We start from the raw sequence: 26,510 nt of genomic DNA, 5'->3' as shown, positions 1-26,510 counted from the left end.
CCTCCTCCCTCTTCTTCGGAGACTCAGCTTCCCTCCAGACTCCTCTACTTACCTGCCTCAGCATCTTTAGGGGAGGGGGGTGTTACAGTCATTTTGTAACAGTTCTTTCCTCCTCACACTTTTCCCCTGCTCCAGCATGGACTGGAGTTCTTGTCAGGAAAAATCTGCTGTAGCGTGGGTTCTCCATGGACTGTGGTCCTGTCAGGAAATATCCAACTGCTCCAATGTGGGGTCCTCCACAGGCTGCAGGGGAATCTCTGCTCCGGTGGCACCCTCTCCTCCCCCTTCTTCTTCTCTGACCTTGATGTTTGTACTGCTGTTTCTCACTCTTTTTTTCCTTTTCTCCTCTGTCTGTCCGGTGCTTTTAGCTGTTACTTAAATATGTTTTCACAGAGGTGCCACCGACTTCGCTGATTGGCTAAGCTTTGGCCTGCGGTGGGTCCCTTGCAGAGCTGGCTGGATCTGCCTGTCTGTGGCACAGGGCAACCCCTGGTTGCTTCTCACAGAGGCCACCCCTGCATCACCCCCCCGGTGCAAAACCTTGACACATAAAGCCAATACATATATAAAAAGTGGTTACTTCAAATATTACAACAAGAGTAATGACAAGTAAAAAAAATGTTGGTTGTGAGAATAAGTGCAGAATAGCAGTAATATTAGGGCTAGGACCACCAGATATGTACCAACATTGGGCTCTACCTCTTGTCCCATGTCCTGTATGCAATGGTGATGCAAATTTCACCAGTCAGCTGCTTGTGTGATGTAGTAGACAAGGAGGAGCTTTGGTGTAGCTGGGGTGCCCAGCATTTCATGTTTGTTGATACACAGTATGCAATGAGAGAAAGCAGTAGTGTGAGGCTACATATAGCCTGTCCCCCCCGCCCCACTTAGCTGGATTAAAGGTGGCAGCCTTCCACCACCTCTCCACCTTAACATATTTGGCTGATCCATCTGTGAACCAGCATCTGTTGCTGCTAAGAGATAAGATGTTCATATGGTGGGGCTTCCTGAACCCAAGCAGTAGTTAACAGCACCAGACTAGCTTGAGTCACATCTGTCAATCCTATTCAGGCTATTTTTTTTCCTGCAAGGCACTGATTTTGTAGGGACCAGGTTTTGCCTAACCATACCATTCCCATTTTACAAATGCTCAGTTGTTGTGCTGTTTGCAGATTAATTTCCCAGCCATGCACTCGCATGACAATTGTCCATGACAATCCTGTCTCCCCACCGACATCCTGCTCAGTAGGTGCAGTCAGCAAAGTGTTACCAGTGTAATGGGACAGCTCGCGCTTTGGGGACAGGCTGCACCCCCCAAATGCTGAGCCACAATCCCCAGACAAGGTGTGGGCCTGTGCTGGTATCCCTAAGGCAGCACAGAAATGCACACTGCTGGCCTTCCCGGGAAAAGGCAGACTGTGACTCCCCAGCATGAGGGATGCTGAAGGAGGCATTCACCAATTAGATAACAGCAATCTGGGCGCTCACCCCAGTCTCTGACCACTCTGGCAAGATGACACTATCAGGAGCAACTACAGCCCCGGGAGGGGCAGCTGTGCTCATAAAGTGGTAACCCTCAGTCCCACACCAGGATCCAGATGGTTTCTTTATAGGCCAAATAGGGCTATTAAAAGGTGAGTGTGTCTGTCGGAGAACCCTGCTTATAACTGCTGTTTAATAGTCTGAGAGGTGCCAGCATGCTCCTATCATGTAAACTACTGATTATATCAGCAAGCTTTTTGGCTACTAGAAAGATTCTTATACAGCAGCCTACCTTTGATTGATGTAGACCAAGTAGGGATGACCCAGATGACAGGTTCACAGCAGGCCCCTCTCAGTTAGCCAGGACCATGGCTGAGATGATCCTAGGAACCAACTCCCCCTGCTTCAAGTGGGGAAGTAGGCAATACAATTCATGGCCTAGGGGAGACTCTGCCGCCAATTCCCTCCCCACCCCACCTCGTCCTCTCTGGGATGCCTGGGCAGCCCCTGTGTGAGAACAATGGCGGCCGAGCCCTGTGGTTATGGCTACGAGAGCAGGGGGAGGGCATGGCCCGGTGGCACAGCAGGACCACCAAGGACCTGGCCACTCTAGTAGGTGAACACCAGCAGCAACGAAGGATGTCTGTGAAGCTATAGCAGGCTGAGAAAGGCCTCCCACCATCAGCCCCACCATCAGAAAATTCCTCCAACTCTCCTCTCCTGGAAGAACTGACTCCAGGCTAAACAACCCCGAGTCTTTCAGCCTGTCCTCATAGGAGAGGTGCTCCAGCCCTCTGATCATCTTCGTGGCCCTCCGCTGGACACACGCCAACAGGTCCATGTCCTTCTTGTACTGGTGGCCCCAGAGTTGGACACAGTAGTCCAGGTGGGGTCTCACAAGAGCAGAGCAGAAGAGGAGAATCACCTCCTGTGACCTGCTGGACACACTTTTGATGCAGCCCAGGATGCAGTTGGCTTTCTGGGCTGCAAGCACACATTGCTGGCTCACGTTGAGCTTCTCATCCATGAGCACTCCCAAGTCCTTCTCCTCAGGGTTGCTCTCAATCCATTCTCCACCCAGCCTGTATTTGTGCTTGGGATTGCCCTGACCCACATGCAGGACCTTGCACTTGGCCTGGTTGAATTTCATGAGGTTCACACAGGCCCATTTCTCAAGCCTGTCTTGGTCCCTCTGGATGGCATCCCTTCCCTCCAGCGTGTCGACTGCACCTCACAGCTTGGCATCATCAGCAAACTTGCTGAGGGTTCACTCAATCCCACTGTCCATGTCGCCAACAAAGATGTTAAACAGCACTGGCACCAGTACCAACCCCCATGGAAGGCCACTTGTCACTGGTCTCCATTTAGACATCGACCGCAACTCTTTGACCATCCAGCCAATTCCTTATCCATCGAGTGGTCCATCTGTCAAATCCATGTCTCTCCAATTTAGAGACAAGGATGTCATGCTGTATAGTGTCAAACGTCTTGCACAAGTCCAGGGAGATGATGTCAGTTGCTCTTCCCTTATCCACCAATGCTGTAATGCTGTCGAAGAAGGCCACCAAATTTGTCAGACACAATTTGCCCTTAGTGAAGCCATGTTGGCTGTCACCAATCACATTCTTATTTTCCATGTGCCTTAGCAGAGATTCCAGGAGGATCTGCTCTGTGATCTTGCTGGGCACACAGGTGAGACTGATCGGCCTGTAGTTCCCTGGGTAGTACATCAGGTCTTCCTTTTTTCCCTTTTTAAAAATGGGATTATGTTTCCCCTTTTCCAGTCAGAGGGAACTTCACTGGACCGTTGTGACTTCTCAAATATGATGGATAGTGACTTAGCAACTTCATCCACCAGTTCCCTCAGGACCCATGGATGCATCTCATCAGGTCCCATGGACTTGTGCACCTTCAGGTTCCTTAGATGGTCTCAAACCTGGTCTTTTCCTACAGTAGGTGGTTAATAATTTATGCCAAGGAACAATATGCAGAGAGGCTCTTGCTTATACTTATTGCTATAACAATCAAGGTCAGCTAACTTTGTTCTTTGCACTGTTGTAGGGTCAGAAGTGGAAAAGCATAAAGGAGTCACATCTGTGGGGAGGAGTGGACAGGACAGGTGACCCAAAACTGACCAACAGGGTATTCCATCCCATATGCATCATGCTCAGTATAAAAGCTGAAGGATCAAAGAGGTCAGCCTCTTTTTTTCAATGGCCAGTGTCCGAGGAGGTCTCTGTCTCTGTGCATTCCTGAATCCAGATCTGGAATCCAGTTCCCGTCAGTTGCTGAGTCCAGTCTGGGACTTTCCCAGTGCCTGCTGGTGATGCGATCTCGTCATCCTGGGAGCTAGATACAGGTTGTATATATTGTATATATTTCATTATTTTCTTATTAATATTATCTTTTCTTTTTATTATTTTATTATTAATATTTCATTAAAGTAGTTTAGTTCCTTTTCAACTCATAAGTCTCTCTCTCTTTTTCTCCTCTCTGAAGGAAGATGCTCTCCCTTCTCTGAGGGGGAGAGAAGTTAAAGATTGCATCTGTCATTTGTTTTAGTGGCTACCCAAGCCCAAAGCACGACATACCGATACACTAGCATTGCTTACTATTACATGGCTATCATAAACAGCCAGTATTTGGAAAGTTTCTAATGAGACCTCTGCTGACCAAGCATAGGTTTTCAGTAGCTGTGGTGGTATAAATAGAAAGGAAGCAAGCTCCCAAGCATACAAGCTGGTTGGAAACTTTTAGATTGGCATAACAGAAATAAGAATTATTTGCTTTTGATACTGAAGGCCTTTGCCTTGTTAATTGGGTGAACTTAGTTTGTCAGGTTGTATGAAGCACTTGTGAGACTGGCTGGTTTTAGCACTAAGGATTTTGGCATTAATAAAATTACTGTAATGCTAGAGGATTTCTCTTAAATATTTGTAAGATCATTGTGATCACTAATGATATTAAAAGTGCAGAAGTATAAATGTAAATAAATTGTCTAAGTACTTGTGTTTAAATATGTCCTGGTTCCAGCGGGGATAGGGTTAATGCTCCCCAAGATCTAGCAAGGACACAGGTATTCCATTCCATGTGAGCCATGCCCAGGGGGTAGCCCAGAGCTGGCTGGGGAAGTGGGGGGGGGGGGCAGGAAGTCACAGCTGGGGCCCTCCGGCTGGGGCGTTCCAGGTGTGGTTGGTGAGTGGTGCTATCATAATTGTGTTTGTATATTCCTCTATACGTGTTACTGCTATTGTTTTCTTGTTCCCTTTGCTGTTCTGTTAAACTGCCTTTGTCTCAACCCACGAGTTTTGCTTTTTTTCTTCCGATTGTCCCCTCACAGCTGGGGGGGGGAATCTGAGAGAGCGGCTGCCACGTGGTTCTTTGTTGCCATCTGAGGCTAAACCACGACAAAATACCCCAAATTTATTATGAAATATATATGAACTTGTAAGTAAGACTGCCTTGGTTGTCTTATTTAGCCCTTATTAAGGGCTGTCAGGACCTGAATGCACTAATAGGTCTTCATGGCCCTGATCAGCCTCACCTGGGGCCTTTATGGACCCCCTCTGCTCATGGGCCTAAGATCCCTATTTAAGCTCAGGCCTGGGCATTCAGTCTGTGCAGAAAATCCTGTTGCCAGAGGTCAATGTTCACAAAAGAGACAGAGGAGTCCTGCAAAGACTTTATTCGAATAAAGGGAGAGTCCACTGGGGCATTCCCCTGGGGGGTCTCTCAAATTGCCAGAGAACGCAGCCTCCATTTTATCCTAATTCTCTGGCCGCATGTAACCCTCTTCCTTTCCCCATTGGCTGAGGTACTTGGAAGGTACAGACTTCCCGATCTGCCTATTACATAAAGGTTTTAACTTTTGCAGTTTTTCAATTGTCTAACTTTTGCATTTTCAGTTAATTCCCCTATTTTTCGGTTATCTCACTCCTGCAATTTCAATTAACTTCCCTGTTTGTGGAGACACTCTTATCTGCATTTTATCACCTGTTTGTGAAGACACACTTATCCCGATCTTATCAAGTCTAATTAAGCTATATTGTAACAGTATTGGTCTCCAGCTCAGCTACAGCCATACCTCTGCTTATTTGTAGACCCTGACCTGTAGATTTATTTCCTGGTTTAACCTCAGGCTTGTCTTATAAGTATGGACCTCCCTGGCAATCATTGGGTTGTCTGACCAAGGTTACCCTCACCAGACTTCATTCTGACATGTAGATTGATTTCTTGACTTGACTTTAGACCTGCCTCATCACCACAGACTTGCCTAAAGATATGAACTCTTGGTTGAATGTGGCTATTGTGTCTGGGTCTGCCCTGCTCACCTTGCTTGGGTACTGCAGGGCTAGGCCCTAGCTGTTGAGACCCTATCCCTGTTGGTTGTGGTGTTATACTTGGCTCATGGCTCTCTATCCCTTAGGGAGTAGCCAGCCCTGACAAGGGTATGTTTTTGAAGTTTCTTCAATACGATACCATCTACAGCTTTGATCAACCTGCTCCTTCAGCAAAGGAGGGTTTGAGTACACCCTCACTAGCAAGACTTGTTTCCTAAGATATTTTTTTAATCTATAATTAAAATACTAAAAAATATTAACCTTCTTTCTCTCTCTTTGCTTAAAGGTTGAGCATGACTGTTGTGAGCTGAACCTAGCACAAATAATGTGTTTAGTCTGGTCTGATGGTCTTCCTCCCAATAGGATCTTGTGCTGAGAAAATGCTGGGTGTCCTCTACATAAAATTATTAATCAGGAGCTTTAGTGTCATGGTTTGGGCCAGACTGGACACTGAAAAGAATAACAGATGCTCTCCCCCAACTCTCTCTCTCCAAGGAAAGGGGGAGAGAGAGAGAGAGACTTATGAGTTTAGAAAAAAACTAAACTACTTTAATGAAAATATTAATAATAAAAAGAAAATAAGATAATGAAATATATACAATATATACAAAACCGTATCTAGCTCCCAGGATGATGATCGTGTCACCAACAGGCACTGGGTCAGTCCCAGACTGGACTCAGCAACAGACAGGAACTGGATTCCAGCTCTGGATTCAGGAATGCACAGATTGGGATCAAAGGCAGACAGACAGACAGGGTCCTCCTTGGATGCCAGCCACTGATGAAAAGAGAGCTGACTCTTTGATCCCTCAGCTTTTATACTGAGCATGATGCAGATGGGATGGAATACCCTGTTGGTCAGGTTTGGGTCACCTCTCCTGTCCGCTCCTCCCCACAGGTGTGACGCCTCTACGCTCTTCCGCTTCCAACCCTCCAACAGGGCAAATAACAAAGTGAGCTGACCTTGGTTGTTATAGCAATAAGTATAAGCAAGAGCCTCTCTGCATATTGTTCCTTGGCATAAATTATAAATAATCAGGTCTTATCTCTCTGGAGGTGAACAGTGTCTGTACAGTATGCTGTTAATTTCAGAGAGCTCAGTTAGCTAGAAGAGGCTTAGCTGCAAAGTAAAATTGCTGAACAGAAAATTGATTCTTTTTTACCTCAAACCAGGATATTTAGTCATCACTAAATAGTGTAATAGCTTGCAAAAGCTACCACTGCAGAACTGTTGTACTTCTACATCGCTGCTTCAGTCTCCCTCTAGATGTAAGCAGACACTGGCTGCAAAAAGTGTCTGTGATGCTGCTGTCCTCACAGGATCCTTCTCTGCATGTGCGTAGGGAGGAATTTAGATGTATCATGTATCCTGAGAGCAACAAATGACAATGGATTATGAATTTCACAGCTGCTGTATCTCAATTTCTCAATCAAATGCATTGTTTAAAAACAGAAGGCAAATTTTAAAGCTGAGAAGGCCATCTACAGCAAAGTTATTTCTTATGTTTTCTCTTCCACACACACCCCCCCTCACTCCTCCTGGATTCCTACAGCACAGCGATCAAATTATATATTATGACACATCTCTCCTGCTATAGTCTTTTCAGACAATTCCATCAAAGACAGCTATTCAAGACCATGGCTAGTAGTATGTTTACATAAGAGTAACTGGTGTACCAAACCACCAAATTTATTAAAACACGAGTGTCTTCAGCACTCCAGCTGTGTAAAGATAAACAAGACTAACTGATATAGCATTAGCAAAAGTCAACATATAGTCCTTTCTATTTCTCTGACAGGAAAGAAGATAGGTGCAAGAACATGTACCAAAAAAGCTATGATGGGTCTCCTTCTCTTACTGGTGATATTACTATTATATAAATAATGTTTCATAGAGTTGACACCTGCAATGGATTCGGGGCAACAAGAACAGCTTCTATTGATAGATTACTAGTAAAAGGCTGAGTAAGGTAAATGAGCAGGGCAGGTAATTTAGTGAAAGCAGAAACAGACAAGGCTGAGGTGCCCACTGCCTACTTTGTCTTGGTCTTCATCAACAAGGTCTTTCAGGACTCTGTATGTAGAGACAGGGTTCAAGGAGAAAAACTCTGCCAGTAGCAGATGAGAGTCAAATCAAAGAATCACAGAATCACAGAATGGTTGGGGTTGGAAGGAAACTTCAGAGATCATCTAGTCCAACCCCCCTGCCAAAGCAGGTTCATCTAGAGCAGGCTGGACAGGAACGCATCCAGGCGGGTTTTGAATCTCTCCAGAGACGGAGACTCCACCACCTCTCTGGGCAGCCTGTTCCAGGGCTCTGCCACCCTCAAAGTGAAGAAGTTTTTCCTCATGTTGAGATGGAATGTCCTGTGCTCCAGTTTGTGCCTGTTGCCCCTTGTCCTGTCACCAGGCACCACTGAGAAGAGTCTGACCCCATCCTCTTGACACCCGCCCTTTAAGTATTTATAGGCATTGATGAGATCCCCTCTCAGTCTTCTCTTCTCCAGGCTTAACAGATCCAGGTCTCTCAGCCTTATCTCATAAGAGAGGTGCTCCATTCCCTTGATCATTTTTGTAGCCCTCTGCTGGACAGTACTTCCCCATCCTTCTTGAACTGGGGGTCCCAGAACTGGACACAGTACTCCAGATGCAGCCTCAACAGGGCAGAGTAGAAGGGGAGGATGACCTCCCTTGACTTTCTGGGCACGCTCTTTTTAATACACCCCAGGAGACCATTGGCCTTCTTGGCCACAAGGGCACATTGCTGCCTCATGGTCATCCTGTTGTCCACCAGGACTCCCAGGTCTCTCTCCACAGAGCTGCTCTCCAGCAGGTCAGCCCCTAACCTGTACCGGTGTATGGGGTTATTCCTCCCTAGGTGCAGGACCCTGCACTTGCCCTTGTTCAATTTCATCAGGTTCCTCACTGCCCAACTCTCTAGCCTGTCTAGGTCTTGCTGTATGGTGACACAGCTTCTGGTGTGTCAGCCACTCTTCCCAGTTTTGTGTCATCAGCAAACTTGCTGAGGGTACACTCTGTCCCCTCATCCAGGTCATTGATGAATATATTGAACAAGACTGGACCCAGTACCAACCCCTGGGGAATACCACTAGCTACAGGCCTCTGCGCCGCTGATCCTCTGAGCTCTGCCACTCAGCCAGTTCTCAGTCCACCTCTCTGTCCATTCATCTAACTCACACTTTTTAAGCTTACCTATGAGGATGTTATGGGAGACAGTGTCAAAAGCCTTGCTGAAATCAAGGTAGACAATGTCCACTGCTCTCCCCTCATCCACCCAGCCAGTGATTCCATTGTAGAAGGCTATCAGATTGGTCAAGCATGATTTCCCCTTGGTAAATCCATGTGGACCGCTCCCGATAGCCTTCTTTTCCTCTACATGCTTAGAGATGACATTCAGAATGAGCTGTTCCATCACCTTTCCAGGGATGGAGGTGAGGTTGACCGGCTTGTAGTTTCCCGGGTCCTCCTTCTTGTCCTTTTTGAAGACTGGTGTGACATTAGCTTTCCTCCAGTCCTCACGCACCTCTCCTGTTCTCCATGACCTTTCAAAGATGATGGAGAGTGGCTTCGTAATAACATCTGCCAGCTCCCTCAGCACTCACAGGTGCATCCCATCAGGGCCCACATATTTTGTGGGTGTCAAGTTTGCCTAAATGATCTCTAACCTGATCCTCTGCAATCGAGGGAGAGTCTTCCTTACTCCAGGCTCTCTCTCCTACCTGCAGGATCTGGGGTTCTTGAGGGACAGCCTTAGCAGTAAAGACTGAAGCAAAGAAGGCATTCAGTAACTGTCTTCTCTGCATCCTCCGTCACCAGGGCAACTACCTCATTCATCAGCGAGCCCACATTTTCCCTAGTCTTCATTTTTCTACTGATGTACTTGAAGAAGCCCTTCTTCTTGTCCTTGACATCTCTTGCCAGGTTTAATTGCTAGCGGGCCCTAGCCTTCCTCGTTGCATCCCTGCATACTCTGACACTGTTCCTATACTCCTCCCTTTTTCCACATTCTGTAAACTTCCTTCTTTCATCTGAGTTTTTCCAGAAGCTCCTTGCTCATCCATGCAGGTTTCCTGCCTCTTTTGCCTGATTTCTTGCTTCTAGGGATGCACCGATCTTGAGCTTGGAGGAAGTGGTGCTTGAATATTAACCAGCTCTCTTGCATCCCCCTTCCTTCTAGAGCCTTAGCCCATGGGTTTCTTTGAAGTAGGTCTTTGAAGAGGCCAAAGTTAGCTCTCCTGAATTTCAGGGCTGTAATTCTACTTTTTGCCCTACTTCTTCCATGCAGGATCCTGAACTCCACCATCTCACGGTCACTGCAGCCAAGGCTACCCCCAACCTTCACATCCCCAACCAGTCCTTCTTTTTTTGTCAGCACAAGGTCCAGCAATGCACTTCTCCTTGTTGGTTCCCCCACCTCCTGTGTCAAGAAGTTATTGTCAATGCTCTGAAGAAACCTCTGGGACTGTGCATGCCTGGCTGTGTTGTCTTTCCAGCAAATGTCAGGGTAGTTGAAGTTCCCCATGAGAACCAGGGCCTGTGATCATTAGGCTATTTCCAGCTGTCTGTAGAAGGCCTCATCGACTTCCTCTTCCTGATCTGGTGGTCTGTAGTAAACACCCACAACAGTGTCTCCCATATTAGCCTGCCCCTTAATTCTTACCCATAAGCTCTCAACACGTTCTTCATCCACCCCTAGGCAGATGTCGATACATTCCAGTTGCTCTCTCACATAGAGAGCAACTCCACTACCACGCCCCACTGGCCTGTCTTTCCTAAAAAGTATGTAGCCATCCATGACAGCATTCCAGTCATGTGAGCTATCCCATGAATCAGGAACCTCTTGAGAAAACTCAACCCATAGAAGTCTAAGGGACCAGATGGGATGCATCCAAGGGTGCTGAGAGAGCTGGCTGATATCACTGGGAGGCTGCTCTATCATCTTGGAAAGGCTGTGGAGATCAGGGAAGGTCCTTGATGACTGAAGAAGGACAACTGTTGCATCCATCTTCAAAAAAAGCCAAAAAGATGATCCAAGGAACTACAGTTCAGTCAAGTTTAACTTTAGTCCCTGGGAAAATCATGAACTGACTCTTCTTAGAACATGTTTCTGGGCACATTAAGGAGAAAAAGGTGGCTGTTCTGCACTGGGGGAACGGGGGGCAGAGAAAAGTGAGTGAGCGAGGCAGTAGAGGGTTCTTTCTGGATATCAGTAAGAAAGGCCCGACAACAAATGGCTTAATAAAGTAGCTGGTTTAATAAGACAGAATAAGAAGATGAATATAGATAGTGAGTAAATCTTATGTGAGTAAATCCCTTCAGATGCTGGGAATCCTGCATTTGTGCAGCATGTATTTTCCCATGACATGCTGTGCAGATTCTGTTTGTGGAGTGAGGTTCCTCTGTTTTGGTCATCTGTGCTATTATATTATTTCCTTACAAGAAGACAACTCTGTTCACAAAGGATGTTCACATGAGAACTTCTTGCTGCACTGTTAGATAAAGGCAAGACCACACATCTGTCATAATTGCTGGTACCAAGTGGGACCTCTGTTACAATGAGCTGGTTAAGTTTGCCCTGCAGCCAAGGAAGTTGTGCAGCACAGCACAGACCTGGCCTCCACAGGTTAACTGTTATGTGGATCACTAATACCTCAATGTACAATGGTCTCCTGGTCAGGATCACTACAGTGGTTTAGAACAGTCAGCATGGATTTACCAAAATTAAATCACACCTGATCAACCTGATTGTTTTCTATGATAAAATGGCTGGATTTGTGGACAACAGGAGAGCAGTGGATGTCACTTAGCTCGACTCCAGCGAGGCTTTCAATACTGTCTCCCAAAATATTCTTGTGTCCAAGTTGGGAAATTACACTCTGGATGGGTAGACAACTAGATCAGTAAAAAACTGATTGGATGGTTTGGCTCAGAGGGTAGTGGTTAATGGGTCTTACTCTACCTGGAAGCTGGTTACAAGTCAGGTACTGCAAGGGTGTATCTTGGGAACTTTCCTGTTTAACATCTTTGATGACCTGGAGCAGGTAATAGAGTGCATTCTCATCAAGTTTATAAATGACACCAAATTAGGGTATGAGTTGATATGCTATGGCAGGGCTTCCATTCAGAGTCCAGGACAGGCTGGAGGAATGGGCCAAAAGGAAGAACCTTATAAAACTCAACAAGGACGAATGCCAAACTCTGCCCCTGCAAGGGAAAAAAGTCCCTTGCAATTCTACAGGCTGGGGACAGACTGGCTGGGAAGCAGCTCTGTTGTAAAGGGGTATGCCCAGACAGTGAAGGCAGCTAACAGCATCCTGGGCTGTATTAACAGGAACATAGCCAATAGATACAGGGAAGTGGCCATCTCCCTTTACTTAGCACTCATTAGACCACATCTAGAATATTGCATCCAGTTTTGGGCCCCCCAACATAGGAAAGAGATCAACATATGGTTTCCCACAGCACTCTCCTGGAGAAACTGTCTGCCCATGGCTTGGATGGGAGTATTCTTCGCTGGGTAAAAAACTGGCCGGAGGGCCAGGCCCAGAGAGTGGTGGTGGATGGAGTTAAATCCAGTTGGAGGCCAGTAACAAGTGGTGTTCCCCAGGACTCGGCATCGAGGCCAGTTCTCTTTAACATCTTTATCAATGATCTGGACGAGGGGATCAAGTGCACCCTCAGTAAATTTGCAGACAACACCAAGTTGGGTGGGAGTGTCGACCTGCTTGAGGGTAGAAAGGCATTGCAGAGGGGTCTGGACAGCCTGGATTGATGGGTTGAGGCCAGTGGTATGATGTTCAAGAAGGCCAAGTGCCAGGTTCCGCACTTGGGTCACAACAACCCCATGCAGCCCTACAAGCTTGGGGAAGAGTAGCTGGAAAGCTGCCTGGTGGAAAAGGACCTGGAGGTGTTGGTCGACAGCCAGCTGAATATGAGCCAGCAGTGTGCCCAGGTGGCCAAGAAGGCCAACAGCATCCTTTCCTGTATCAGGAACAGCGTGGTGAGTAGGACTAGGGAAGCAATTGACGCTTTGTACAACCAAAATGATTATCAAGCATTGGAACAGGCTGCCCAGGGAAGTGGTTGAGTCACCATCCCTGGAGGTATTTAAAAAAAAAGGTAGACGTAGTGCTTAGCAACATGGTTTAGTGATGGTGTTTGTCAGTGTTAGGTTGATGGTTGGGCTCGATGATCTGAAAGGTCCCTTCCAACCTAGACAATTTTATGATTCTATGAAAATGGAGCAAATTCAGTGGAAGGCCACTGGGGTGGGTTGACCCTGGCCAGCAGCCAAACATCCACCCTGCAAGCAGTTGTTCAGCAATAGCCAAAACACTGGCATATTATCAATACTGTTTCAGCCATAAATGCAAAGCACGACACCATATGGGCTGCTATGAAGAAAGTTAACTCCATCCCAGCCAGACCCAGTACAGCCATCAAGCGCAGGGAGCTTGAGCAAATGCCCCATAAGGAGAAGCTGAGAGAAATGGACTTTTTCAGCTTGGAGAAAAAAAGGCTTTGGGGGATCTAGTAGCATACAAGGAGATCAACAAGAAGATGGAGCCAGGCTCTTCACAGTGGTGCATAGGGGGAGGATGAGAAACAACAGGCATAAAGTAGAAACAAGATAAGTTCAGGCTGGATATGAGGAAAAACTTCATATAAACAAGGAAAAACTTGGGGCCAAGAGAGGTTGTGGGAGTTCTGTTCTTGGAGGTTTTCAAGCCCTGACTGCACAAAGCCTGAGCAACCTGGTCTGACCTCATAGCTGACCCTGTTTTGAGCAGCATGTTGGGCTAGAGACCTCCTGAGGAGGTCACGTCACCAGCAGGCACAGGGAAGTCCCAGACTGGACTTGGTGACGGACGGGAGCTGGAATCCAGATCTGGAGTCAGGAATGCTCAGATCGGGATCAAAGGCAGACGAACAGACAGGGTCCTCCTCAGACGTCAGCCACTGAAGAAAGAGTTTACCCTTTGATCCCTCAGCTTTTATACTGAGCATGATGCAGATGGGATGGAATACCCTGTTGGTCAGTTTTGGGTCACCTGACCTGTCTGCTCTTTCCTACAGGTGTGACCCCTCTACACTTTTCCATTTCTGACCCTCCAACGGGGCAAATAACAAAGTGAGCTGACCTTGGTTGTTATAGCAATAAGGATAAGCAAGGGCCTCTCTGCACACCATTCCTTGGTATAATCAGGTCTTATCACTCTGAGAGTGAACAGTTTCTGAACAATATGCTGTTAATTTCAGAGTTTAGTTAGTTAGAAGAGGCCCAGCTAAAAAGTAAAATTATTGAACAGAAAATTGGTTCTGTTTTACCTCAAACCAGGACACAATATGATTATCAAACAAAGTGTGCTCTTTCCTACTGCTTTCTGTAAGTATGACAAATTTCTTTAAAAATAAAGATCAAGAAATGTGACCATTATATAAAACCTATAGTGAGATTTTAACATACAAAATGATTTAATCATGCCATTCACCATAGTTCCACATTCTTATTTACCTTGGATGCTCAAGCTGTAAATAAATATTGACAGACATTAGGCAGTTTTTCCAACATGGAGAAGTGTGGTTAGAGGAGGTGAACCTGTATTTCTTTATTAGTGAACTACTGTTTCATATAAAGACATGTAGAGAGAGTTCCGTATTTCTTTTGGTCTGACAATGCACATTTTGTTTTGATGCTTCAATACTTTGGATTGTTCAGCCAGTTAAAATTAGTTACAGCACTGTGAATTAGGATTTTCTTTTCAGTTTACCTAAGTATAAATTCAAGATAATTCAAAAGGCTAACCTGTCTATCAGATAGCACAAGTTCCTCAGAATTGGTCAATAGTATCACACAGGATATATTTGCTATACAGAACAAAGAGGGGAAGTTCGCAAGTACATTTTTATATTAAAAGCAGCGACTGCTGTGTGACAGATATAGAAAATGTTAAATATCTGTCCGTTATAGGTAGAACTGACATGCTGAAGCACTGACCCAGCTCCCACATAGCAGAGTAACATTTATCAGTATAAGTACTCCAAAGTTTATTTAGAAACCTAGTATATTGAAAGGCAGTAGTTAGTTCATGGACATCTGTAACAAAAACCAAAACCCAAAACTCTGCAAACGTTATTAGTTACAGTGGTTTCTAAGAAGAGGAAATTAAAACACAATCTATGCGATTCACCTGAAGAATAAAGATCACTGAACTTCTGCTTTACAAAGTGTATAATGCTATATTTTTAAAGAAATTAATGCTAGATTTTTCCTTACTTGAAAAAGTACATTTATAATACTACTCTAAACTGAAGGATTGGTGTTGATAGCTATATTTCATACAGTGACATCCATAAATATGGCAAGTGAGGCTCATTCCTGACATTGATCCGAGGAACAATCTCAGGAATCCTTCCTCTTAGGAAGGACAATAAGTATATGTAGGAAGAAATTAAAGCCTGAAGATAAAATGAGGAAACGATAGTATGCTTACACAATAATGTGAATCAGACTGAATATCTATCTGCATCTGGAGTAAGAAACTACCTTACCCAGTAAAAAGAGCCACCACAAATCATCTCTCATTTTAAAAAAAACAAAGTAGGTATAGACAAGCTCATTTCAGGATTCCATGTCTATGACATTTAAACATATGAAATGCAAGTTGGTTAAAATATTGCTAAGAATAGCACAAACAAGAAACAGTATTTCACTTATTACTCAATACAAGTTTTTACAGAAAAAAAAAGTTGAAAAACCCAGTTCTTTCTGTATTCAAAGTATTTATAGACACATCTAACAGTCTAGAAGTTACTTGTCATGGACTTAAGTACCTTCATTATGTGCAGAAAATCCCGTTGCCAGAGGTCGATGTTCACAAAGGAGACAGAGGAGTCCTGCAAAGACTTTATTCGAATAAAGGGAGAGTCCACTGCATCATATCCCTGTGGGGTCTCTCAATTTTCCGGAGGACGCAGCCTCCATTTTATCCTAATTCTCTGGCCGCATGTAACCCTCTTTCTTTCCCCATTGGCTGAGGTACTTGGAAGGTACAGACTTCTCGATCCACCTATTAAATAAAGGTTTTAACTTTTGCGGTTTTTCAATTGTCTAACTTTTGCATTTTCAGTTAATTCCCCTATTTTTCGGTTATCTCACTCCTGCAATTTCAATTAACTCTCCTATTTTTTTCGGTTATCTCACTCTGGTAATTTCATTTAACTTCCCTGTTTGTGGAAACACTCTTATCCATATTTTATCAGCTGTTTGTGAAGGCACGCTTATCCCTATCTTATCAATCCCTCCTCTTTTTATTTCAATATCTGTCTTTACAAAGTTTAGTCACCATTAATTGGATCTTTTCTTCTTGACTTATTTTTGATTTTGGAACTATTTGCAGAGACATCATCTTCTGTCCCCTTGTAGCTAATTCTGGGTCAGTGGGCACAGCTACTACTTGCATCCTTCTGACTACATGCTGAATGAGCTGCATCAAACAAGGTATCATACATGGTACAAAAATCAGAGCTGCTACTGCACAAAGAGAGAAAAACAACATGCGTTTAATCCATGGTCCACCAGGCAACCACGAGAACATGTCCAATTCCCATCCTTTCCAGGTCTGAACTGGCACATGAGCTAGTTTTCCCATTCCTTGTGTTATCTGTTTTACTACCTTCCCGTTATCGATTTGTAAGCAACAGTTGGATTCATTTAATTTTCCACAAACTCCCCCTTCTTCTGCTAGTAAATAATCTAGGACCATTCGGCGTCGGAAAATTGCATTCCTCATTTGAGTAGATTGGTCTGCAAGAAGGTCAAGAGCCTCAGATGTCTGGTTAGTTATAATTTCAAAAATGGCATGTAATCTAATTATCCTATTTAAATTATAAATGGGGTCTCTTGCTCCAGAAATCGCCTCGTGGGGATTCCATGTTACTGGTCCATAATATTGTATAATTCATTCAGGTGGCCATTCATCTTTTCCCCATGATTGGGAACTACCTTTAGTTAGGGATTTCTCAACTGATTGTTGTTCTCTTAGCAAATCATCATATACGTTAACCCCTAACTCATTTCCTTGAACTTGTGGTAATAAGAAAAACAATGGTCTAATATAGCCTATATAACATAACCCTGACCAATTTGGAGGTAACCTTCGGTAGGCATGTTGCCCACAAATCCAATAATGGTCCTTCAAAGCCCAAGTCCCGTTAGCGAATGGGCCTTCCCATGTTTCATTATCATGTGGTATTTCATAGTATAGAGTATCTTTTGATCCCAACGGTCCTCCTGCTATATTTAAATCACCATAGGAATCGCAATAATCACATTCAAAGGCTCCCGCATCTGGGTGCCATTTACAGTTACATCCCCTATCATTCTTAGTTCGATTTGTAGCCAACCAAAATTTTCTAAAATAGGTCCTAGTTCCACTTGAATTTTGCCAGGCCCATTGATAAACCCTTATTATGTGATTTTTGCTAATGGTATTGTCCCGCTGACAAGCCAGGAATAAAGAATCTCTAAACCCCCCTTTTTGCGTAATTTCTCGTGTGACTGCTTTACATACAGAATCACAGAATCCTCATGGATGGAAGGGATCTTTGAGATCATCGAGTCCAACCACAAAAAAGAAAAAAAAAAACAAAACCAAAGAAACCCACACAAAGAAACCACAAACAGACACAAACCAACAATCTCAGGCACTAGAGCATGCCCTGAAGTGCCATGTCTACACGTTTCTTAAATACCTCCAGGGATGGTGACTCCACCACCTCCCTGGGCAGGCTGTTCCAGTGCCTGACCACTCTCTCAGTAAAGTAATTCTTCCTAATACCTAATCTAAACCTCCCCTGCCCCAACTTCAGACCATTTCCTCTGGTCCTGTCATTATTCCCTTGGGAGAAGAGGCCAACACCCACCTCTCTACAACCTCCTTTCAGGTAGTTGTAGAGGGCAATGAGGTCTCCCCTCAGCCTCCTCTTCTCCAAACTGAACATGCCCAGTAATGAGCATGTAGTAATGTAAAGTTTAGTAATGGGCAGTAACTCATCTGCTGTGCCAAGGTTCTTTGAAAGAGCACTTTACCCAGGTGCCATCTATGAGCTTAACATGTGTTTGGTTCCATCTTCCTCGGTATCTAAAGCAATGATAAAGTCTACAATAAGGATCATAACAATCCATTCCTGGTGACAATGTCCACTCACGTTTGCTTTTACCTACATTTTTCCCTCCCCGCTTGGTCCTATTCAGACAGCAATTTCCTTTTCCTGGGTACTGTATTTTCCATGTACCTCCTTCTTCCTTCCAGAACCCAGTTCCATTATGCACTATACTTAGGTCACTCACCCACCATTTAGGCTGGGCTACCCATGGCCAATCTTCAGCTCCTCCTGGACCTCCACAGACCCAGCAATTACTGAGGTTAAAAGCTTTGGCTACCTCTTCCCCTAGAGTCAAAAATCGGTTTTCCCATCCCAGACTTCGATTTTGCCAATAATATAGAAACATGATCATTACTAAAAATTTCATCTTGAGCTTATTATCTTTCTACGCTTGATGTGGCAAGTGAATATACAGAAACAATTCAGTCAGTGTCTGCTCACCAGTTGCTGGAAGTTCAAATAAGGGAACCCCTTTCCTTATGGATCTATACCGTAGATCCTTTGGGTAAACACATGGAACTCCTCCCGAGGTCTACCCGATGGCTACTGGTCTGATCCACTCCTTGTAAAAGTTAGTTTTAGTTTTCCCCCCCTAAACTTCAATTTTTCACTTTTTCAAATCAAGGTCCGGTATGGCATGCGCTTCCACTGCTCAACGCCTACTGGGTTGCAGCCAGTAGCGGAGTTTACAATTTCTTGTTGTGGCAAACACAGAGGTCAATCCAGTCTTGCCCTTGATTTTAACTTATCAAATATTACTAATCAAGTCTTTTTCTACGGAAGGTTAGCCACAGTTTCCCCTCCTCTTCCTTTAGCTCCGAAGTCCAGTTTTATGGAGCCTTGGACGTCTTGACTCAAGTATGATGAGTCCACCCATGTTCAGCTGTCTTAACTGCTGTTTTGGTGGTTAATAACACTCGGTACGGTCCCCGCCACTTTGCCACCAATGGTGCTTCTTTCCACTCTTTAATTAGGACCCAATCTCCTGGTTGGATGCTGTGGACAGCAAAGTCCAAAGGCAGGGTCTGTGCCAGCTGAGCTTCCTGTCGAAGAGATTTCACAAGAGACAGTATCCCGGCCACGTATTGTTTCAAGTATACATCACTTATTTCTACCTCCCCACTAGGTCGAGAGTTAGCAGGGTAAGGGATTCCAAACATTAATTCAAAGGGGGATAATTGAATGTCTCCTCTGGGTTTGGCCTGTATTCTAGCTAAAGCTAATGGTAGAAGACGTATCCATGGCATTTTGGTTTCCAAAACTAATTTTAAAAGATGCTTCTTAATTTCCCCATTCATCTTCTCTGCTTTCTCTGAACTCTGAGGCTTCCACAGAGTATGTAAATCCCATTGTATTCCTAAGGCCACCATAACCCCTCGAAGAATTTTTCCAGTATTTGAGTCTATTGCCTCTACTATTCCATATCTAGGAATTATTTGTTCTAGAAGCACTTTAATAACTGATGCTGTAGTTTTTGTACCACTTTCTTTGGTAAATGCACCACCTCCAATAGGCGAGTAATTAAACGTTCGTGAGCTAATGTTTTTCCTCTGCAGGTTAATAACCCTCTTTCCTCCCATAATTTTCCAAATGCATGAGCCACCCCATACGCATATTTTGAATCTATAAATATGTTTACTGTTTTTCCTTGATACAATTCACAAGCTCATATTAATGGATACAGTTCTGCAGTTTGTGCTGACCATGTGGAGGGTAGCTTCCCCCCCCCGTCTTGCAGTTCTCTTCCTTTTACCACAGCATACCCTGTAACTTGTATTCCTTCTATTACCCTTGAGGACCTGTCAATAAACACATTTTGCCCATGTGGCCAAGGGGTATCCCTTAGTCCTTCCCTAGCCTGAGCTTGAAGATCGATTACTTGAACACAGTCATGCATTTCCTCTGGATCTCCTCCCTCAGGACCAGCTAAACAGGAGGCCGGATTAAACCCTTCCCCGCTTCTTAATTCTAAATCCTCTTGTTCCATTAAACAAGTTTCATACTGTAATAACCTAGCACTGGTCATCCATTTAGAAGCTCTTTCAGTTAACAAAGCTTTAACAATGAGAGCTCCTCCTGCTGTCAGTTTTCGAGCCTCGGTTACCATTAAAGCCGTGGCTGCACAATTTTGTAAACAATGAGGCCACCCCCTTGCCACCGGATGTATCCAACAATTTAGAAAAATAGGGAACAACCTAATCCACATCAGTTGTTGCTTCACACTGTTCCCTGCTTCTTCTTGTTCCCACTCAAAGGCAAAATATTGTTTACTCTCCCCTGTAAGTGGGTATCCCCAAAAAGCCATCAGGTCCCTCCCCAACAGATTACAATCATAATTAGGAACAAACAAAAATTCATGCATCTCAAACTTATCTCCTATATCTATTAATAGCGGCTGGATGAAATGTACCTGTTCATCCTTTCCACTTACTCCTTGGATAATTAGAGATTCTCTTGACAACTGTCCCCCCTTAGGCACACAGTTTAAAGTAGATCGAGAGGCTCCAGCATCCACTTAAAAGTGTACCTCCTCCCGATTTGGACCCACCCGACAGGTTATCAAGGGCTCCAAGGTGGTGGGTCCCTGGAACAGTGGGAGCCCCTGACACCCCTAACAATCCATTTCCATCAACCGGTGGACTTCCTCCTCATTAGAATCCACCTGCCTCCACGGACACTCTCTCTTCCAATGTCCTTCTTTCTTACAAATAGCACACTGATTTCTTTCGAACCAAGGCCTGGGTTGGCCCCTCCTCACCGAGGAAGACACATTTCTGTTAAATCCTGATGGTTGCCCCCTCCCCTTCGATCCTGGGGGTCCCGGCATTTTTCTCTTTGGAGGCTGTAAAAGCTGTGCCATCACTCCTGCCTTCGTCTTTGCCCTCTCTTCATCCCTTCTTATGTACACCTGCTGCACCTTTCTAACCAACTCATCCAAAGGCCTGTTTTGCCATTCCTCATCTTTCTCATCTTTCTGTCCACGTCTCCTTCTCTGTTCCCTTTCTCTCCCCATTTTCCAAATCTTCCTTATTTCTACTCCCTCTGACTACACAAATTCCTGTTGGTGGCGCTCTTAACCATATTTTCCCACATTCTTGTTCAATAAGTCCTTTCTCAGTGTCGTTTAAGTATAAGCATAAACACTGACAAAGACTAACATCATCTGACCCAAGAGGAGGCCATCTAAAACTTTTTTGCAAATTATATTCAGGGCAGATAAAATAACAAAACTTTACCATTGTTTCCTTAGTTATTTCTGAATGATTGTGTAGATCTCCCCAAGATCTTAACATTCTCCCCAAGGGACTTTCCAAAGGTATTTCAGGATCATCATCCCGGTCGTTGAGACCCTTTCTCAATTTTCCCTTACTGCCCTCCCTGGGCGTCCTCTTTTTACTGCCCTCCCTGGGTGTCCTCCCTCTTTTACTCCCTGAATTTCCCATAGTACTCATCAGTGAGGTTTCCAATGGTCTCTCCCTGTGGACCTCTTCACGGACCCCTGTGGTCCATCGCTCATCTGTCTCCTGAACAGTCTCGGGTACCCAATCAGTCGTCCAGTGCCGCAGCCGTCGATGGGAGCTGATCACTGAAGAATTGGTGAGGCGTGCCGTCAGCTCCGTTCATCGTCTGCCGTCCCTGGAAGGTGGAAGGACCCCGGACGAGCCCCTATTTGTGCAGAAAATCCCGTTGCCAGAGGTCGATGTTCACAAAGGAGACAGAGGAGTCCTGCAAAGACTTTATTCGAATAAAGGGAGAGTCCACTGGGGCATTCCCCTGGGGGGTCTCTCAAATTGCCGGAGGACGCAGCCTCCATTTTATCCTAATTCTCCGGCCACATGTAACCCTCTTCCTTTCCCCATTGGCTGAGGTACTTGGAAGGTACAGACTTCTCAATCCGCCTACTACATAAAAGTTCAACTTTTGTGGTTTTTCAATTGTCTAACTTTTGCATTTTCAGTTAATTCCCCTATTTTTCGGTTATCTCACTCCTGCAATTTCAGTTAACTTCCCTGTTTGTGGAGACACTCTTATCTGCATTTTATCACCTGTTTGTGAAGACACTCTTATCCCTATCTTATCAATTACACACTGTCCTTTACTGCAAAACAGCCAAAAATGCATTCAGAACCCTAAAACTACTTTCCTAATTAACATTTTAAAGCATTTTATGGCAGACAGGTGCATCCAAGGTTGGTTGTCTTTTAAGAATATGAAATCTGTATTAGTTACTGTAAAGATCTCTTTGCATTACTGTTCATACACAACTTATCAACTTATGTTATGGGTCATTTATTTAAATGTTTTCAGAATTTTATAAAATCCTCCCCTCCAAAAAAATTATTTGCCCTTCCGTTTTTCATCCTTGAAACAGCTACTCCAACATAATTAGGAGTTAACTACATTCTCACTCAACCCCCACCTCTCTGCCCTACAATGGAACTACTTGGTTTTAGGGATTACATCCCTGTAGGCCCAAGACCTGCATGTATTTAACAATAACTCTTAACCTGCCTACAGTGCCTCCTTCTGAAGATCTCAGAGCAGTTCATTAACAGTTGTTTAAGTCTCTCAACACCTGTGAGGTAAATATGGCATTATCATCAATTTACAGAACCAAGACTTTTGTGAATGCAGCACAATCACATGCAAGCTTCTTAACCTTCAGCCTTGAACAAAATAACATTAGTGTTCCTGAAATACTCCAGTCTTAAAAGTTTGTATTAGCATTTCCACGGGGCTAGGGAGTGAGGGAGATTAAAGCAATGTGCTAGGTAGATTGCTGCTCTGCCACCTCAGGCAGGTTGTTTTGGAATGCTTGTATAGATGGCTGGACTGGCTGAACCGTTTGCCACACTTTAAACAGGCATAAGGCTTTTCTCCTGTATGCACACGAATGTGCTTCTTACAGTCTGTTAGGGTCAAAAAAGTCTTGCAGCAGATCTTACAGGCATACTTACGAGCACCTTCAACAACCAAGACATTATGTTCAGATAAGGCCTTCTTACATTTTGAAAGAACATCTGCAGATGCCCTTGTCAATTGTGGTAGACCAGGTTGTGAAGGATGTCCATTTTCAAAAGAAGTGGTCCCATTGATTATCAGCTGGGAACTGGAAGTGTTATCTTGTAGCTGGGAGCTCCTGACAGAGGTCACAACAGGCATTTTTGGGGCTATGCGACGATAGCCAGGAAAGCTACTAGCTCCACCTCTTACAGATCCCATCACTGTCCTTGATGAAGAGTGCAAGCCCAAGCCTGACCTTGGAAAATCCATACCAAATTGTTCTGCAGCCCTGTACCCGGAAGTCTGTACACATGGAAGAGCCATTGCATCCTGCATTGGTCTAACAAAATGAGAGTCTGCAGACTCACTGAATGGATTATCTACATGACAAACTGTAACAGAGGAATGACTACTAGCAGGCCCAGACTCTGGACTCAATAGGTAAGAGGCATCACCATCCATTCTGCAGTTCCTTGTTGTATTCGGAATGTTATCATTGCTATTTTGACTTGCACCAAAGTTACCGCCTCTGCTTTTATTCAGAAAATTTGAGATACTGAAAGTGGACCTGTGTTCCAGGTTATTTGACACTTCCATAATATGTATGTCTCCCACCCTATCAGTACTAGACTGTGGGTCAGAAAAGCTACGATCACTGCTTTCAGGACTCAGTTCTATCTTCTCTGCGCTCACCACTCCTTCCACTTCAACAGACTCACTGCCTTCTGCTTGAGAAGTGACATCGCTCACTTCATCTTGAGGCTCTGGGGAACTCAAAGGCTCAGATTTAACCACCGCCCCCGTGTGTTCTTTTTCATTTAGACTGACATCTGGATTTTTGCATCGGAAGTTGTTTTTTTCAGAAGTAGCTTCCTGATCAAAACTAGTTTCCACTTGCATTACCTGAGATGAGATGGATATCTGTGAAATGTTTCCTCCACTGTTGTCCGATTGGCTGGGCACTTGAGCATCTTCTTGAGCACCAAAAGACTGATCAAACATAATAGTATTATCTGCCTGTTTATCAGTAACAGCATCAGCCTTAGAATTGTCCACACTCTTCAGTGAATCTGGTGAAAAAAAATCTTCTTGTGAATGAACTACTGACTGCCCGCTTTCTGGAGTAACATCTGAAATGGACGTATCTATGGTAGGTCTGATTCGCTGTCTGGCCCGATCATCAGAAGACTGTTTACGCTTGTGGAGACGCCGGATAGGAAAGGCAGTATGTTGTTCTATGTTACTTCTCATTGATGAGCTCGTGGTATTTAGTTGTTCCTCTGTGCTCTGAGTGGAATTTAATGCAGAGCTCACAATGCTCAGCCCAAGCTGCTGAAGCATGAAAGATCTTTGGATGCATGCATTTTGCTCCTGAACTCTATCACTAGGTGGAGACATTGGTAGTGTCCTGGTAGTAAGGTAGTGCTTACACACTTTAACAACAGAGTTCAAATGTAGGTGAGAAGCAGCCAGCAAGACATCCATTACATTGCTTTCCCCAAGCATTAGTGTAGAAGTGTACATCATATCAAGCAGGGCAGCAAAAGCTTCTGCTGTCACCACTTCACTGTCCAGCTGAATCATGTTCATAGTTTGATCACCCTCTGCTACAGTAAAGAGAGCTCGGAAGTGTGTGCTACACGCTGCCAGAACAGAGCGATGGGCTTTGAAATGTCTGTTTCCCACCACAATGGCACAGTCACAAAGTTGGCCATGAAGCCTCTGGTAGTTTAGCTGCTGAAAGACTTGCTCGAAGTGTCCTGGAAAATCCATGATTCTATAAAATAAAGCAGAAGCAGCTATAATGCTAAAAATGGATGAAGTTTGACTTAGATCACAGTGAGAACAGTTTAAAAAAAAAAAAAAAGATGGCTAAGAGACAGATGACCAAAACTTACTTTAATTTCCCACTACTATATTGATATTATGCTGGCAACCCTGTGAAGGAACACAAAAACAAACAAAAGAACCCTCAAACCAGAATCTGTTATTGAGTTAACATAGTATAATAGCTAACACCACATTGAATGTTACAGGATGCTCTACTGTGAACTGAATAATGCAATGTGGTTCCTGTTAATTCCTGTTCAAACTAAAACACCTCTTCAGTAAAACATCCAATTCTGATGTAAAAATTTCTACTTGTGAAGAAGCCAACAGAGTGTTTGATAAATTGGAGCACCTCTGCTACGAGGACAGGCTGAGGGAGCTGGGGTTGTTCAGCCTGGAGAAGAGGAGGCTCCGGGGAGACCTAATAGCGGCCTTCCAGTACCTGAGGGGGGCCTACAGGAAGGCTGGAGACAGTCTGTTTACAAAGGCCGGCAGTGACAGAACAAGGGGTAATGGCTTTAAACTGGAAAAAAGCAGATTTAGATTAGACATTAGGAATAAGTTCTTTACCATGAGGGTGGTGGAGCACTGGAATAGGTTGCCAAGGGAGGTGGTTGAGGCCCCTTCCCTGGAGACATTCAAGGTAAGGCTCGACGAGGCCCTGGGCAACCTGGTCTAGTTGGGGGTGTCCCCACTGACTGCGAGGGGGGTCGGACTAGATGACCTTTGAAGGTCCCTTCCGGCCTAGATGATTCTATGATTCTATTAAATTGTTCCTCATATTGAAAAATTCGAGCTTTAACTCCAGTCTGGATTGGTCTAGCTTCATCTTTAGGAGTATACAAGAAGCCAATTGCTATCATCTGTTACACCACAAAACCTTCACTGAAATATCTGCCTTCTGAATAGGAACTTTTAAAATAGAGTGATTATTTTCATGTGTGTGCAGCCATGAACTACAAACACAATTCCCATACAGAACTCCAGATAGACACATAACCTTGTATTGGGTTTATGTGGAAGATTTTGGTAGCAGGGGACTACAGGGGTGGCTTCTGTGAGAAGATGCCAGAAGCTGCCCCAATATCAGATGGAGCTAATTTCAGCTGGACCCACTGATGGCCAAAGCTGAAGCCAATCAGTGATAGCGGTAGTACCTCTGTGCTAACATATTTAAGAAAAGGTAAAAAAAAAACTGCTGTGCAACAGCAGCCTGAAGAGAGGAGTGAGAATATGTGAGAGAAACAACCCTGCAGACACTAAGGCCAGTGAAAGAGGAGGTGCAGGAGGTGTTCCAGGTGCTGGAGCAGAGTCCTGTGGAGAAGACCATGGTGAGGTAGGCTGTCCTTCAGCCCATGGAGGTTAACGGTGGAGCACCTGCAGCCCATGGAGGACCACACACCACAACAGGTGGATGTGCTTGAACGAAGCTGTGACTCCATGGGAAAGCCCATGCTGGAGCAGGCTCCTGGCAGGACCTGTGACCCTGTGGAAAAAGGAGCCTGTGCTGGAGCAGGTTTTCTGGCAGGACTTGTGACCCTGTGGGGGACCAACCATGGAGCAGTCCATTCCTGAAGGACTGCACTGCATGGAAAGGACACATATAAAAGACCTATGCTGGAGCAGTTTGTGAAGAACTGCAGCTCATGGGAAGAACCCACATTG

General features: G+C 44.7%; 1 protein-coding gene across 1 annotated transcript; it reads right to left on the bottom strand.

Annotated features, from left to right (window-relative positions):
- Nucleotides 1-22,766: 22,766 nt before the first annotated feature.
- On the bottom strand, nucleotides 22,767-24,788 carry LOC141476692 (zinc finger and BTB domain-containing protein 5-like). The gene has a single exon (XM_074165501.1). It carries the CDS (start codon nucleotides 24,786-24,788, stop codon nucleotides 22,767-22,769), a length of 2,022 nt encoding a protein of 673 aa, XP_074021602.1.
- Between the last annotated feature and the right edge of the window lie 1,722 nt (nucleotides 24,789-26,510).

This window comes from Numenius arquata, chromosome W (genome assembly GCF_964106895.1).
Source record: "Numenius arquata chromosome W, bNumArq3.hap1.1, whole genome shotgun sequence".
Classification (NCBI taxonomy): Eukaryota; Metazoa; Chordata; class Aves; order Charadriiformes; family Scolopacidae; genus Numenius; species Numenius arquata.
The sequence above is the reverse complement of the archived record's forward strand: the minus strand, read 5'-3'. Positions and strand labels throughout refer to the sequence as shown.